This window comes from Phascolarctos cinereus, unplaced genomic scaffold (assembly GCF_003287225.1).
Source record: "Phascolarctos cinereus isolate Bilbo 61053 unplaced genomic scaffold, phaCin_HiC Scaffold_2;HRSCAF=192, whole genome shotgun sequence".
NCBI classification, from domain to species: Eukaryota; Metazoa; Chordata; class Mammalia; order Diprotodontia; family Phascolarctidae; genus Phascolarctos; species Phascolarctos cinereus.
Genome location: NW_027555625.1, coordinates 102,342,537 through 102,359,652, shown reverse-complemented (window position 1 = coordinate 102,359,652; position 17,116 = coordinate 102,342,537). Strand labels below are relative to the sequence as shown.

The 17,116-nt window shown below is 38.7% G+C and overlaps 1 protein-coding gene across 1 annotated transcript in view; it reads right to left on the bottom strand.

Annotated features, from left to right (window-relative positions):
* Positions 1 to 15,891, bottom strand: part of CIMIP6 (ciliary microtubule inner protein 6) — a 44,666-nt gene extending 28,775 nt beyond the window's left edge. Inside the window, 2 exon segments of the mRNA XM_020996279.2 lie at positions 8,551 to 8,770; positions 15,649 to 15,891. Of these exon segments, the coding sequence (XP_020851938.1) occupies positions 8,551 to 8,770; positions 15,649 to 15,701 (273 nt within the window). The 5' untranslated portion in view covers positions 15,702 to 15,891.
* Positions 15,892 to 17,116: the final 1,225 nt, after the last annotated feature.

Below are 17,116 nucleotides of genomic sequence, written 5' to 3'. Positions count from 1 at the left end.
ACCAGACTCGTGATGAAATATACTAACTACCTCCTGAGAGAGACAGGAATGAACTCAGGATGCAGATTGAGATATCTTTTGTTTGGACATTACCAATTTGGAATTTGACTATACATGTTTTAAAAATGAGGGCTTTGTTTTTTCTTTCTTTCTCAAGATTGGGAGGTGGGGGGTGGTATGAGGGAGAGTAAGCAAATTTTCATTCATTAAAAATCTAATTTTAAAAACTTTAAAAAATAAAATTGTTGGGGTCAGTAATTCTAAGGTAGCTACATTTTAGTCTATCTTTTTGATATTTATTTTTCTCAATAGCTGAATTATTTTTAAGCTAATTTTTCTACATCCATTTTCAATGTCTGCAATTTTGGTTTCTACTATAATCAATGCTTGTCTGCTGCTATTGATTTTTTCAGGTTTTCTGTTTCCTTCCCAATCTTCTTCCTAATTTCAACTTTAGTTTCCATTCCTCTTGTGATCTTTTAAATGTCCAAAAGCTTTTTACTTATTTGTCCTTGTAATTTTCTTACTGATATTAAGTATTGCTTATATTCTTTAAAATATGTCATTTGTCCATTTGAGAACTTTTAGGAATACCGTGTGCTGTTTCTTCTTCCATCTGTGATACTTTAGGTACTTCTGCTATTTGAATTATTCTACGGTATTTAAAAAAAGTTGTAACAGTGTTCTTTACTTTGATCATTTCTCTTTTTGGTAAATTATTATCATCTAAAACTCATTAAGTCCCAAACAGAACTCACTGTCTTTCCTCCCAAACCATCTTCTCTTCCCAACTTCCTTATTACTTTCAAAGGTACCATTATCCTTCTAGCTACCCAGGTTTGAAACCTTAGTTTCATCCTCACCTCTTAACTCTCATCCTACATATCCAAACAGTAGCTAAATCTTGTCATTTCTACCTTTACATCATCTCTCACATATGTCTCCTCTTTACTCACACGGCCATCACCTATCACGGCCCCCACCACCTCTTGCCTGGACTTTTGCAATAAGCCTTCTGATTTATCTTCCTGACTCAAGTCTCTCCCCACCGCTATCCATCTTCGACTTAGCTGCAAAAGTGATCATGCAGCTCTGTCCATGTCAATAAACTCCAGTAGCTCCATATGACCTCCAAAATCAAATATAAAAACTTCTGCTTGGAATTCAAAGCCTTTCATAACCCAGTCCCTTCCTAACTTTTCCATATTTTTATACCTTACTCCCTTCTACTCCATGGTCAAACTATGCTGGCTATTCCTCCTCCCTGTATTTCTCACCTCCTTGTCTTTGTACTGACCATCTCTCAAGCCTAGAATGCTCTGTATGCTCATATCTGCCTCTTATAATCCTGGGCTTCCTTCAAGACTCAGTTGCTACACTTTTCCTGATTCCCTCAAACTAAAGGTAAAGATTTCTCCTTTAAGTTCCCTTCCATATACTCTATATTGTATCTTTTATGTATCTATTTACTTACATGTTTCCTTTCCCACTAGAATGTAAGCTCCCAGTAGGCAGAGACTATATTTGCTTTTCTCTTTATCTTCAAACCTTAATAACTGATAGAGAAGTGGGGGGAAGGACTAGACATTTTTCTTCTATAAAGTGTTCCATTTTTTGGGGGGGGGTTTGGTGAGGTGATGAGGGTTAAGTGACTTGCCCAGGGTCACACAGCTAGTAAGTGTTAAGTGTCTGAGGCTGGATTTGAACTCAGGTACTTCTGACTCCAAGGCCAGACCTCTATCCACTGTACCACCTAGATGCCCCTCCACTTCTTTTTTTTTTTTTTGTAATGGGAATGTAGGCAGCTAGGTGGCCAAGTGGATAGAATGCTGGCTTTGGGAGTCAGGAAGACTCATCTTCCTGAGTTCAAATCTGGCCTCTGGCATTTACTAGCTGTGTAACCTTGGGCAAGTCACTTTACTCCGTTTGCCTCAGCTTCCTCATCTGTAAAACAAGCTGGAGAAGGAAATGGTAAACCACTCCAGTATCTCTGCCAAAAAAACCCCTAATTGGGTCACAACGAGTTGGACATGACTGGGCAACAACAATGGGAATGTAAGAGCCTGCTTCCCTTGCAGTCTTTTACTCGCTCACCTTTACTGGAGAAGCCAGCATGTTGCCCCTCTAAAAGTAGGTTCCACTGCCTTTTTTATATATGTTTTTTTTTCTCAAATTATCTTCAATAGCGAGTTGGATTGGCCTGAAGATTCTAATAACTATAGTTTGCAATTTAGTCTTTTCTGTTAATATGAACTCTGATAGTAAATCTATTCCACACATTACTTTGATATCTGAAGTTATTCATGTAGTTTTCCTACATGGAGCTAATGAAATTTCAGAATAATGCCAACAAAAATATTTGAACTTGGACTTTGGAAGGTTCGACTTGGATTAAAACCAACACTATTTCAATGGAATAGAACTTGACCTAACAATACCCATTTAAAACAAAACCAAAGAAAAAGACAATTTCCTAATAGTTATCTCAAGAGAACCTGAAAGAAACTTATATAAAATAACTTGAAAGTTGTCTTTTTAAATGTCTGACAATTGATATCACTTAGGAGTTTTTATATGAAAAGAATAGTTCCACATTCACATACCATTCTCTATTTGTTTTATGACACAACTGGTTGATTTCATCAGTGGTAGCAGAAAAGTTTGTCATTTAACCTCTAAGTCAAATAAATCACAAGTAATCCTAACTTGTACTTCTTTTTTCTCTTTGGGAATTTGAAAGAGAGAAAAGAGGAAAGGCACAGAATTCCTAGTTATGCCTTGATTAAGTGGGCCACAGGAATATATGCATGGCCCTATGTCACTTAACATTTTTATGAATGACTTGTATAAAAGTGGTATGGCATCCCAAACATTCAAAAGAGAATGCATCAGGTGTGCTCATCAGTATGCTGGCATAAGTTTGATTAATACACTCTATGACAGTCACAACTCAAAAGATCCTGATGAGCGAGAATATTAGGCTGAATCAAATCCCTTCCAACTCTAAATCCTATGAAACAATATAAAATTTAAGAGGGATAAAGATAAAGTCTTACAGAAGTTAAAAAAATCAACTTGATTACAAGCTGGCATGGTTAGTAGACAATGGTTTCTCTGAAATAAGCTGGGGATTTTAATGAACTATAAGCTCTTAATGAAACAATAAAGGCAGCTAGGTTGCTCAGTGGATAGAGTACTAGAATTGGAATTAGGAAGAGTTCAAATCTAGCCTGAGAAACTTACTAGCTGTGTGACCCTGGACAAGTCATTCATATCTCTCTGGTTGTTTCCTCATCTGTTAAAATGTGGATAATAACAGAAACTACCTTGATTATTTTTAAGAAGAAAATGAGATATTTGTAAAGTGTTTTACAAACTTCCAGCATTACATAAATACTAGCTATTATTAGCTATAATAATGGAATATGACAGCCAAGAAAGCTTATGAAATCTTAGGATTCATTAAAGAGAGGCACAGTGTTCAGGACTAGAGGGATAATAGTCCTACTGTCCTCTGCCCTGGTCAGACCACATCTGGAGTATTATTTTCAGTTCTGGTCCCTACATTTTAGGAAGGTAAGCTGCAGTTGTCCAGAGAAGGGAAAACATTCTGGCCAAGAGATCATGCCATAGGAAGCTCAGTTAAAGGCATTGGTGTGGTCCAGCCTGGATAAAAGAAGACTTGGCTGGGGGGGGGGGCGGATAAGCCTGATAGTTTAAGTATTTGAGAAACTGTTTTATATCAACATGAGAAGAGCAGTTAGATTGGTTTTTACTTATTTCCTCAGGGCAATAGGTGGAAATTATAACAGGGCATATTTAGGCCTAATATAAGAAAAAACTTCCAAAAGTGAAATAGGCTGCCTCCAGCAGCAATGAGTTTTCCTTTACAAAGTTTCCTGGAATATGATCTGGTAGGTTTTATTACTTAGGTATACACTGGGCTAGGCAGTCTGAAGTCCCTGACAACTCTGAGAGTCTGTAATTATTTAAATTATGCTTTTTCTATTTTAAACATCGTTGTGCATGACAATTATGAGATAACTGACACATAGAACTTTAAAGTTACAACATAGTCTATCCCCATACATGATATTATTTAAGCCTCCTAATGGCCCTGTTAGAGTTGGTATTATTTCTATTTTGTAGATGAAGAAACTGATGCTCAGACGGGGTAAGTGATATGGTTATTCATTCCAGTGATTTATATTCTAATTCATTCATTTTTGCATTTCCTGTGATATTCTTATCCATATCCTCCCATGAGTTCACTAGTGAGGTCCACTCAACTGGGGGCTTCCTTGAATCCTCTTTCATACTGCCTGGATATTGTTCCTCGCTCTAGTTATCTTTTTTTCTGGTCATGTTACTTTGATGCCATCTTTCATACCATTTCACCAGTGAAATTCTTTATTTGTAATTTACAGTGGAGCCTACACACACACTTCTCCATTGTCATTTCAGTGATCATCGTGTTTACTTCTTCAGACACTACAGCTTTACATGACTCTGAGGATTCCATCACTGGAAGATTACTGGAGCTAAAAAAGATGTGGTTTTTTACAAGAAGCTTAGGGCCATTAAAGGCAACCCAACCCCACTTTTTATCCTGTTAAATTCTGCGTGTTGCTCATCTTCCATTGGCAATGTCTAAGATAAATAACTATACACATACTTCTGGATGAGCTCTATAGATTGCGTCAAGACAATAAGCATTTGTCGTTGACTTTTTTTTTTAATCTGTGGATAGTTAGGCAAGACTTTTGAATGATCCTGGATTCACTGAGGAGACTGTACTAAGTACTAAGTTCCAGGGCTTGATGGAATCAGGACAATATTAACTACAAATAAGAGCAGCTGAAGGAACTCACAATCCTCACAGAACCTTTCTTCAATTTGGACTCTATGCTGAACCTTCTCTATTTTTCACATGTGAACATCTCCAGTGAGTATGTCTACCTGTTTTATGTCTTCCTTGAAATTAATGATGGTTATCAAACAATAGTTATCATTACATCTTTCAAGTAATCTTACGTAATTTTGACATATTCCTAGGAGAGAACTTGTTAGAGAAAAGTCTTTAAGGCTGTATTTTTCTACAGCAAATCAAAGAGTGTTTTTAATCAGCAAATAGTAAATACAGTGAGATCTTGTTTAGTCCATATTTTTCAATCAACTGTGAGATGGTAAAAGTGTGTTCTATTGTGGGATATTACTTTTAAAAGCTTACCTTTTATTGTCATTAAGGTGTATGTGACATATGGTAATTATTTTCATTAAATTTTTTATGGATGGGAAAAAAAGAATCAGTGGATACTGATACTTGGTAACCTTTTTTTTGGGGGGGGGAGGTAACAATTAGATCAAAAAAATTTTTCAGTGTCTTTGTTATACTCCCTTCCTTCAGATACCTTGAAAATCCATCTCTTGACACCCTCAAGATTGTGTCAATTCTAGCAAGAACTTCCTTCATATATGCTTCTTTTGGTCCAACTGCTTTTTTCCTATTTATTTTCTTCAGCGCCATTTCTACTAATTCAAGAAATAGACCATGAACTATGATGTTAGAGCCCAAATGTGGAAGCTCCATTTTCCCTGATGGTAAAAAGAGTTGGTTACAAAAAATATTACAGATCTTTTCCATTTTTTCATCTACTTGTCATCCTTTCATTTTCATCCTTAAACGTTTTTGGAAAGATTTTGTTTTAGTTGAATCTTTTCACTTTTTTTTTTCATCTTACTGCTTTAATTTTATTTAGTAATAATGTTTAAAACCTTATTTGTAAAGGACTTTGCATACTCTTGTCCTACAGTAGGTGCTTAATAAATCTTTCCTTCTTTCACTGTTTTCTTCTTCCTTCCCTCCCTTTCTCCCTTCCATCCCTTCCTATCATCCATCTCTGTACCATTTTACAAATGAGTTTACATTCTCGACCGCTGTTGTGCTTGACTGCCACATCCATCCACTTAACAAGGAGACTGACGAATGTGGTTTTTAACACTCTTTTGGTCTCTTCTTTATGGCATTTGACTTATTCATTTCTCTGATCAAAATTGTTATAATAGATGTTAACATCAATCTTAAAAGACCTCCAAAGTAGTTTAAATTGCCTATCAAAATATCATGGAAAAAGAGATTAGCTGGTCATGGATGAGAAAGGAGGATCACAGATAGTAGATGGATAGCTTCAATAGCTAAATTTGTATCCACATAATGTTTTAAAAAATAAATAATGATGATATTTACATATCACTTTAAAGTCTGGAAAGCACTTTACATATATTTTATTTGAGCCTTACAACATCCCTGTGAGGTGGTTTTTATAAGGAATATTGGCACCATTTTATTGGTGAGGAAACTAAAGCTCAGAAAGATTAATTGACTTCCTTGCAATCACATAACAAGAGACAGGACTTGAACTCAGGTCTCCCTGATTATAAGACCAGCACTAGATATGTTACACCAAACTGCTTCCACATTTATATATACAGAACCTGAATCTCTCCCCTGAACTCGTCTTTTTATTATTTTAAACTTTTTTTCCCCTTTTTATTATTAATCCGGGAAGCGTCGACAAACATCAACATTTCCATATACAAAGAAGAGAAAAAGAGTACAGCAACAGAAAACTGTGAATCTCTACTTCATACGGTCGTTTCTTTCTTTTCTATTTTTTTAGTATATTTCAAATTTAACATGGTAGTTCCAAGACTTCCCTGCTTGTGTGCATCCCCTTCTAAACTTTCTTTTCCTTTTGTTTTTAAAAATGATTCATTTTAAAATGTTTTCTTTCTTTCTTTAACTATCACTATCATTAACCATCACCCTCTCCAAAATCTTTCGTCCCTTGTAACAAATAAGAATAGTAATGAAAAATAAATCCATACATTGGACATATCTAAGAAGGTACTTCTCATCAGATACTCTACTTCATCTCCTCTTTGCCAAAAGGTGGGAAACATGATTCAGTCTTCTGTAGTCAAGACTGCTTATTGTATTTAGCATAATTTTTAAGTCTTTCATAGTTGTTTTCTTTAAGCTGTTGTAATTCATTGTATAAACTGTCTTCCTAGTTCTGTATACTTGATTCATACATCTTACCAGGTTTCTCTGAATCAGTACCTTTCATCATTTTTTTAATGGTACAATAATATTCTATTACATTCATATGCTATAATTTATTCACCCATTTCCCAACTGATAGGCATATACTCTATTTCCAGTTCTTTGATACAACAAAAAATGCTGCTGTAAATACTTTTATACTATGTCCTTTCTTTTAAAAAATATTTTTTGGGGTATAAGCCAAGTGGAGGATTTCTTGGTAAATATACTGGATTTTCAAGCTATCTGAAGGAGGGGGCATAGCAAAGACACTAAAACACACTCAATGAACAACAATGCCAGGGAGCAGTAGGAGAGTAGGAACAGAGTTACTGCCAGCAGCAGAATTGTAAATGGAAATGACTTTGGGGGCTCCTCCTAGTCTGAACCTTCAAACTAACTGGCTTGAGGCCTTCCTGGAGGCAGTAAATAAGCAAAGCTTCGGGAATGTTGCTAAATCCAACACTGGGGTCCTACGGAGCTTCCAGTGGAAGCCACTGAGTCTCACTAGCTAGACTGTGTCAGAACTACTGGGTTTGAGCATGCCAGAAGACTGGTTGTGACTGAACTATATCTGGGAGAAGGTGTGATGTGCAAAGCCTGCAGAGTGTGGTAGTTTGAATATATTTTGATTGTACCTCTTTCAGTTCTTTGGTCATCGGCAAAGCCATCCTTGTGTGGTTAACTCTATCATAGCTCAATGAAATATAGTAAACCAGTGCTGGGAAGGACATAGTTTTACTGGTTTGGCAGTGCCTTGAACCAAGAGTCGAACTGTATAAATAACTGGTGGGACAATGGATTCAGTGCTAGGCTGGGCATCAGGAAGACATGACACTTCCTAGCAGTGTAATCCCAGGCAAGTTACTCAACCTCTGTCTGCTTTAGTTTCTTCAGGGTAGTTGTAAGGATCAAATGAGATAATATTTGTAAAATGTTTAGCACACTGTAGGCACTTAAAAATGCTTATTTCCTTCTTATAAATTCACATTGACCACCCCACTCCCCCTTGGCAAATGAATTGAGAAGCTTTACTCAAAGCTTTACAAAAAAGGTAGAGGTGAGATACAGAGGTCGTAGTAGCTCTGTAAGAAGCACGGAGGACCTGGTGTTCTTCCCAGGTGCCTTCAGTGTTGAGTGGAGTACTAGGGCACCCCAAGGTGCTCCGCCACTAGGGTGTGTGTGTGCCTGACATCATCAATGAAAAGGTCAGAAAACTAGGCAGAGTGGTCCCTGATAGTCTAAATTAATAAATGTTTGTTGAACTGAACAGAGCAATTCTACTACGTATGATGTGAACACAAATTATTCCCTTCAAGTCCAACATGGAATTACCTTGAATTACTTCTGAACCTAGGTCTGTATCTATACATAATGTGTATATAATTATTATTATATTATATTATCCCCCTTTTTAAGGCAATGATAATTAACATCAGACCTACCTGCTTGTTTCTTATATTTGGGTGTTCTATGTAGCAAACTGGCTCATTATAGAATCTTGGATTAGTTCTTATGAATTTGGCAAACATTACACGTGGTCTCCTGGGACATGTATTTTCTGAACGCTGCTCTGCTTTTTCAGCTTCTTTTTCACATTTGTTTTTTTCTTTTCTTTCTACTATAGCTGGCAAATGAACATCTGATATTTTACAATTATCTTTTCTGGAAAAAAATCCATTTATTCCAATTAGTATTTCAATATTCATCGATAATTTGGTAATCTCATAAAATACTATGCAAATTCCCTATGGGTTTCACCTAGCCCCTTAAAGTATCATACGCAGTGGTGACAATGGAAAGCATGTTGTGTCTGGTGTTGGGAGAGACCTAAGCCTAAACATCTCTCTACCTGTGTGACCCTTGCGGCAAGTCATTGCTTTAAGCTTCTATAAAAATGGAGATAAGAAGACCCAAAATGCTTATCTCACAGCACTTCTGGGGGCAAATGAAATAATATAAGTAAAGTACTTTATAAATGTGAAAGTAGTATTTAAATGTTAGCTGTTATGATGAAAATAGTTATGAGTTGATTATATTGTTAAAATGCTCTTATTTTTTAAAAAAATATTACTTAAAAAACAAAATGAAGAGACTCGGGCTGATGATGACTTCTCATTATAATTTTAAGGCCTTACGCAGAATCTTATTTATAACAAAGAATGATAACAAAATCATGCAGACTAAGAATTTATATCTAGTCACTCAAAGTCTGATCAAATGGTTTGAACTGGTATTTTGAATCCATCAGCTCCAAAGCTTACTTGAAATAAGACCATGGGTCAGTCAGTTCATATTTCTAGAGGCTTTAATATTCTTATAGGTATAATGGGAATAATGATAATTATCCTGTACGCCTCATAAAAATCTGTAAGGAAAATGCTTTGTAAATATTAAAATTACTACATACAAATGTGAGTTATATAATGCTGTATAAATGTGAGATAACATTATCTTTACATATATCTTTCTAGACAGTTAAATTTTCAAGGTTAACTTATAGACCAAGGAAGACAAAGCCAACCCAGGATTCTTTGATCTTTTCTAGAATAGGAAATACTGATGCTATCATCATACCCGCATAAAATTCTTCATTATCTTTTAGTACTTTCTAAAATTCACCTATTAAGCTCTATATGTGACTTTGCATAATGACCAAATTGTACCCAGCACATCAGTGAAAAGAAAGAACATGCTAAATTAGGTTTAGAAATAAAATATAAAAATAATGTTTGAGTGCTTTGCAAACCTTAAAGGCATCACATAAATGCTAATTATTATTCTTTCTTCTTCCCTATTTTTTAGGTAGTTATAAACAAGAGAGCATAAAGAACGGTCAAATAATGATGATGGTGTTGATAATGATAATCACAACAGTAATAGTACTCCCTCTGAGCTCATTCTCCCATCTGACACTGGCAATGGCAGGTTAGATTTCCTGAAGAGTAACTTTTATTTGTATTCTAGGGTATGCCCCATGGGTGATTATGCCCAACACTGTAGCCCCCACTGGTATGTTTCCCATTTACAATCAGCCAGTGATCTGTTAGTTCACAGGAAAAAACATTTACTCAAATGGCATAGCAAGAACAGTAGTTACAAAGCATTTCTCCCCCAAACCTGGTGTAATGGATACATTTAAGAAATACACATGAGCAAGGAAATTCACAACTCTGGAATTTTAGAGCTTTGATGTTTTTTCTTTCTCTGGAGAGTCTTCCCAAAGGTCACACTACAAGACATGGAGTCAGTGATCATTTGCTCTCCCCTACTAGGCTAAGCTCATTTCTCACAGGGTGCAGGGTCTTGGCAGGCTGTGATGATGCACTGCTGAGCTGAAATGAGTGATTGCTCAGCTACTTGGGCGTAGCTTCTCCAAGACTGGGGCAGACAGGTAACTCAGCTGCTGGACAGGGCTGTGCAGATAAGCTGGGGGCTGGCCTGTGACAAGGACAGCTGTGGTCTCTACCACTTCTAGCCTCTAGTTCAGTTAGGTGTTTCTGTATAGAATTCTACAATTGTCTGAGTAATGGCACTGACCCTTAGCCAGGAATTAGTAGAAACCTTTTTAAATCCCTCTGGAACTGGGGTCTCCTATTCTTTGTAGGAAGTAGGAGAGATATACTCTCTCCTGTTTGACAGTTCTTTCTGGGTTAGAGTAGATTCCTTCAGTGAAGGATCTCTCCTACACTTATAATGATCAGCCATGTAACTGCTGGGGTCTTACACAGCCAAGTAATAGGGAACAAAGGCAAAGAAGCAGCCTTTGTCCAGGGATAAGTTTTATTGTCTTTGCTGGCATATTCATATGTGGTTGAGTTATTCAAGAAACACAAAGAACAGAGCAAAAGAGCCTGAAGTTAGGAAGACCTCAGTTCAAATCCAGCCTCACACACAATCTACGTGACCCTGAGCAAGTCACTTAACCCAATTTGCCTCAGTTTCTGCAAAATGAAAGAGAAGGAAATGGCAAACCACTCCAGTATCTTTGCCAAGAAAACCCCAAAACAAGTCATGAAGAGTCTGCCACAACTGAAAAACAACTAAATAACAACAGAATGCTTCCTTTACTGCTGAAATGGCTTTCTTTACATTGCAATGTTTCTACTTGTGCCCCTTCAATCCATTAGTTCAAATGGGACTCACTCTTACACATTAATAGTCAAATCTTGAGAAGAGCTTTTAATAGATGTACATATATATATTCATACACACTATATACATATATATTTATATATACTTGAAAAGTAACACCTTCAACATTCTAAGTTAGAAATGGAAAAAGGAAGAAATATAGTAGTCAAATCAAAAGAATCAGAATGAGGAAAGTAAGAATTAATTATGGACTGAACACTTAATTATTTTGGACCAAAATGATGCAAAGTCTAGAAAAAGGGGATAAGACAATGTTAAGTGTAACTAATTTACAGAAATGATTGATGAATCTTATCTCACGTATAGAGAATGCAAACACCTAGACAGAATGTTTCTCATGGGCACATTGTCTCATTTCATTCATATTTCATTTCACATTCATTCGTTCATTCGTTCATTCGTTCATTCATTCATTCATTCATTCTTCATTCATTCATGTTGTCCCAGTATCCTCAGTCCTAGCACAATGCCTAGAACATAATAGTTAGGAGCTTAGTAAATACTTGGTTATTTCTCATTTACAATAATAAGCATTTAGTACTCATTAAGAGTTTTATTTCTTCAAAAATTTTGAAAATGGTCATTATTCACAGGCAAATAATAAATGGAAAAACTTGTTTTTCATTATCTTCAGTGGAGTAGTGGCTAGTATGCTTCATTTCATGTTAGGAAGACCTGCCTCTAATACTTACTTGCTCTGTGACCAAGGGCAAGTCATTTAAACACTTTGGGCCTCCATTTTCCTATCTATATAATGAAGGAATTGACTTAGATGGCCTCTAAGGTCCTTCTAGTTCTAAATCTATGATCTTACTTAATTTTCTGGATATTTTTACCCTCCCTACTTACTAGGTCTCTTCACCCCAGGAGAGCATTCTAATACTTATTAAATGGTGGCATTATTAATTTCTAATAACATTAATACTTTTCTCCATTTGCTTCCTTTGTTGACATTAACTTCCCTAATTTATTAGCCTCTGCAGCCAGTAACCCAATCTATGTCTTTATCCCAGTTAAGTAAAATGTTAAATGGGAGCAAGCATAGATACGTGGGGAACTTCACCGGAGACCTTCTGCCAAACTGACAATGAACTGTTAACAGCTACTCTTTGAGCTGGACTGAATCCATCTAACTGTATTAGCATCTGGTCCATCTCTCTCCAACATCTCCACAAAAACAGTATCATATACTGTATCAAAAGCTTTGGTGAAAATCTAGGTAAACTATATCTCTATAGCATTCTCCTTATCAACTAATTTAATAATATAGCCTACCGAAATGAGGTTAGCCCTGCACAATTCGCTCTTGATGAACTTTGGCTGTCTCTTTATAATCAATGCTTAGCATTCCACATGTTCAAGTGATTTCTTTAATAATAACCTCAAAGCCCTTTCTACCATTACTGATTGACAGGTTCCTGGTATGTGTAATTTTGTCTACTCTGGCATAGTCAAATACTACCAAGTAGGCGATTTTGCCTAACCTAGATGAAGCCAAGGATGAAGAAAGGCAGAAAGAAGCAGGGCTCTGTTACCCACAGTCATGAACCTCTATCAACTCTGTTTCTTGCCAAATTCTGATCTCTAAGTACAGGACAGAGTTGGAAAATGAATTGTTACTTTTATAACATACTGAACTAAGAATGATAGCACTTTCTTTGAAGTCTCATTAGTGTGGGGTTTTTTTTATAATTATGTAAAAAGCTTTTAGCTCCATTTTCTAGGTCTGGTCTTTAGCTTTTGGAGTTGTCAAAAAAGATTTAAACTGGTATTTTAAAAAAGAAATTGTACGTTAAAAAAAAGTACACTATACAATTATAGCTGTAACTTAGGAGCATAGTCCAACCCCTTCATTTTACAGATGAGGAAACTGAGGCCCAGCAGGTGAGTTGATTTACTCAAGGTAACTCAACATTGGTCTTAGAGAGAAAATCTTCCATCCTTCTATGTAGGACTGGGGCACTAATTAGCTGTATTACTTTTAGGAAATCACTTTTACTCCTCTGAACCTTTCCTATAAAATAAGGAAAATAACATTTGTACTACCTATGTCCTAGGATAGTTGAGAAAAGCATTTTCATAAATCTTATTAGATCCATAGGATTTTGATGTGGAAAGGCCCTTAGAATTAATCTAGTCCAAACATTCCTCCCCTTTAATTTTGCTAAGGCCCAATGAGGTTGTGTCTTATCAAAGGTCACATAGGAATAAGCAGCAAAGTGTGGGATGTGAGCCCTAGCCCTGAGTTCTCTGTTTCTGTCTCTATGCTTGTCCCTGAGAAGGCCAGTCTAATCCAGTACCTGATGCCAGAACAGTCTAATCACTTACCTCCTTCAATGGACTTCTCTTTGCAGTCTGCCTGAATTCATTCTTCAACAGCTATCATGCTCCCACCTGTAACACTTTTTCTCACAAAAGTATTTCTAAACTCCCAACTGTCATTCCACAAACCCCATTCTCCATCTGCTGCTTCCTGCTTCCTTATTCCCATTTTCCCTCAACCATGCTCCCTCAACATCCTACTCCAGATCTACCTGCCCCTTCTTACTCTGTTCTCTAGAATTCATTCTGTACAGTTAACAAACTGGCTTTCATCTGAAGCCATTTCCTTTCTCACTCCTTCCATCTTCGGGCACTCCCTGGGATCTGTCTCACTGGCTCCCTCCTGATGACTGCACTTTCATCACCCCCACCTATCTTTTTCAGTACCGATTATACTTTTTTTTTTTGAGGTAATGAGGGTTAAGTGACCTGCCCAGCGTCACAAGCTAGTAAGTGCCTGAGGCAATATGTATCACCCAGTCAAGATTCTGGTACTTATTACCAACCTCCAGAATACTCTCCCTCCTTCCTCAATGAGTTCAGGTCTTTCTCTCCTCCCAAGTTCCTGCTCTCATACTAGGGGACTTCAAATACTGATATTGCTTCAAAATGCCTCAGTTTACCTACTATGTATGACCTGCTCCTCTACTCCACCTCTGCTACATGCACAGGTCACACCCCTGATCTTGTCATTACCCACAAGTGGCTCACCTACATGTTTATGAATTGTGAAATTCCTTTTATCTGTTCATAATATTTTATCATTCTATCTCTTCCTTTTCCTTAGGAACACCTAACCCTGTTCATCTTCTTTACTATGATCTCTATCATCCCTACTCCTCAGTTCCTTCCTAGACCATCACCCCTCCTGAACTGGTTAATCTCTCCTTCCCTCCCTATCTCAACCCTTTGGTGAACTAGTTCAACTCTACACTATCCTCTACACTTCAGTCCCTTGTCATATCATTCGTCATGTCTTATCAAGCCCCAACTATGGATTATTTTGTCATTTAGTGGCAGCTTCACTATTCAATAAACTCCTGTGGCTCCTTATTACTTCGAAGATCAAATATAAAATCCTGTTTGGCTTTTGTAGCTCTTTACAGCCTGGCCCCTTCCTACCTTGGAGTTTTCTTAAACCTTACTGTCTTCCACCCATTCTACCACCGAGAGACACCTGCCTCCTTGCTAATCCAGGACATTCCATCTCTAGGACATTCACTAGCTGTGCCTGATGCCTGGAATGGTCTCCCTTCTCATCTCTGCCTCCTGGCTCTTTTAAGTCTCAGAGCTCAAATCTCACCTTCTATAAGAAGCCTTCCCTGATCCCCCTAAAGTCAGCACCTTCCCTCTGAGATCACTTCCAATTCACGTTGTGTGTTTAGTATGTATATTGTAATTTGTGTGCTGTCTCTCTCATTAGAAAACAAGCTCCTTGTTATTGTTTTGCCTATCTTTGTATCACCCCCCCCACTGTACTTAGCACAGTGCCTAACACATACTAGGCGCTCAATAAATGCTTATTGACTCCTCCCATCCAAGCCTACTGTTCTTTCCTTGGTGCTGGGCCTAACATCCCAGTCCCCAGGTTCTTTCCACTAGTCTTCTGGTGCAGTCTTCTCGGGTAAGGCTCTGGAAAACTCACCAGAAAAGTCTTAATTATCTAAATGTATTGCTCCAGAAGTATTTGCATTTTCTGGGGTCAATAAAGCTTTTAAGCATTGGCTCTCTAATGGTAGAATTCGGTCATCAGTGACAAACTCCTGAAGGTTCCAGGAGAAGACTTTGGGAAGGAGTGGCAACCTCAAATCACGCCTGGAAGGCGCCGCTCGTGGCACTTATTCATCAGACGGGGCCGGTCCGCGTAGATGTGCCCACGCTAGCTTCCTTCGTAAGCAGGGGCTTGTCTATTTACCCCGAGAATCTTACTCCCTATCTCTGGACTACGTGGACTAAACAGGCACTTAAACAGATGCCGGAACCTGGAACCTCTCCTAGAAAAGCTTACAGCACGAAGAGAGGAAAGGGAGGGGAAAAGCTACGAAGGTCCAGCTTCTGGGTCTCACCCATCTCCTTCCTTGGAGCAGGCCAAATTATTCTCTGTCTTCTTCTTATTCATGAGGCTCTCGAAAACCTGACACCGGGTGGTGGGCTGAGCGCCAAGAGTCTCAGGGGCCTTCTTTCTTTCTTTTTTTTTTTTAAAGACTCCCAAATAAAGGCAAGCCTGGAGGGCTGCTACTGTGACTCCCGTCGGTCGCTAGGAGACCAAGGCTCTAGCCCGCGAGCCCAGGTCCAAACACGCGAGGGGAGGGGACGCCGGGCGTTCGATCCCAGAACGCAGGCGCCCTTAGGGTTGGGGGAGGGGGAAGTGGAGATTAGGAGTGGGGAAGGGCTGGGGGGCGGGACGCGCAGGGCGCAGGCTCCGCGCTCGAGCTCGAGTTCGTGGTCCAGCCATTGGCTAGGCAGCCTCCCCTTGGACTTGCCCTTTCCCGAGCTCTGTCGGCGATGGGAGGGAGGAAAGTGCCCGAGCCCCTCAGTCAGAAATCCGGAGCTTCTCGCTCCCCCGGGGCTGAGGCTGCGGGGATCGGGAGACTTGCCACCTCAGTTGACTCCCATCTCCCGGCCGGGTGTTTGTGGTCTTGTGACCGCGCCTAAACCGCCCTCCTCCCTAACCCGTGGTCTTGCGTTCGCAATGAAGGCAGGTGGGGTGGGGCTGGCTTAGATGCGTGCTGGTTCGGAGGCTCACAGGATAACCCGGGTCTCTGGGCACTGGCAGGAAGAGAGGGGTCGTGGAGCATTAGATAGGGGTTATCCTTTTTAGGGGGAAACGGTGGGTACGGGTCTTGCCTACCTCATGATAGTGATACCGCCCCTTACACTCCCAAAGCTACATCTCTCCATCTCCTCTCTTCCGCCTGTCCTGGTAGCGCCTCTGTAGCTACTGGATAATGAAATAAATTAGATTTTTGAGATCCCCTAGATTTAGAGTCAGAAGACCGGGATTCTTCTGAGTGATGCTTACTTAGCTGTGTGACCTTGGATAAATCCCTCTAAACCTTATTTTCCTCATTTGTAAAAGGAAGGGGTGGAACCTGATTTGAATCCTTCTGTCATCATGTCTGTTACCTTGGGCCTTCAAAGTCACAACCTCCTCAGGCCTGAATTTCATCTGCAAAATGAGTGGTTTGAAATAGATGCCCTCTTGAGGTGCTTTTCAGCACTAAGCCTATGCTTCTACGAGCTCAGTGTCGCAACAAACCTATGAGTGAGGCAGGTATCATTAGTATACCTATTTTACAGGGGAGGAAAGTAGGGTCGAAAAGATGAAGTGCTTGGTCCCAGCTGCACACTGCCGGGACACCAAGTTGGAAACCAAGATGGTTTTGGTTTTCTGACTCAGTGTAGGGCTCTTTCCACTGTGCCAGTGTTTCTCAAAAGTGTTTCTGTACAACTCTGGTGCTTCATGTGATATGAAAATCTGTTATAAGAAAAAAATGTGAATACTCTTTTGGTCACTAAAATGTTAAATAAGAA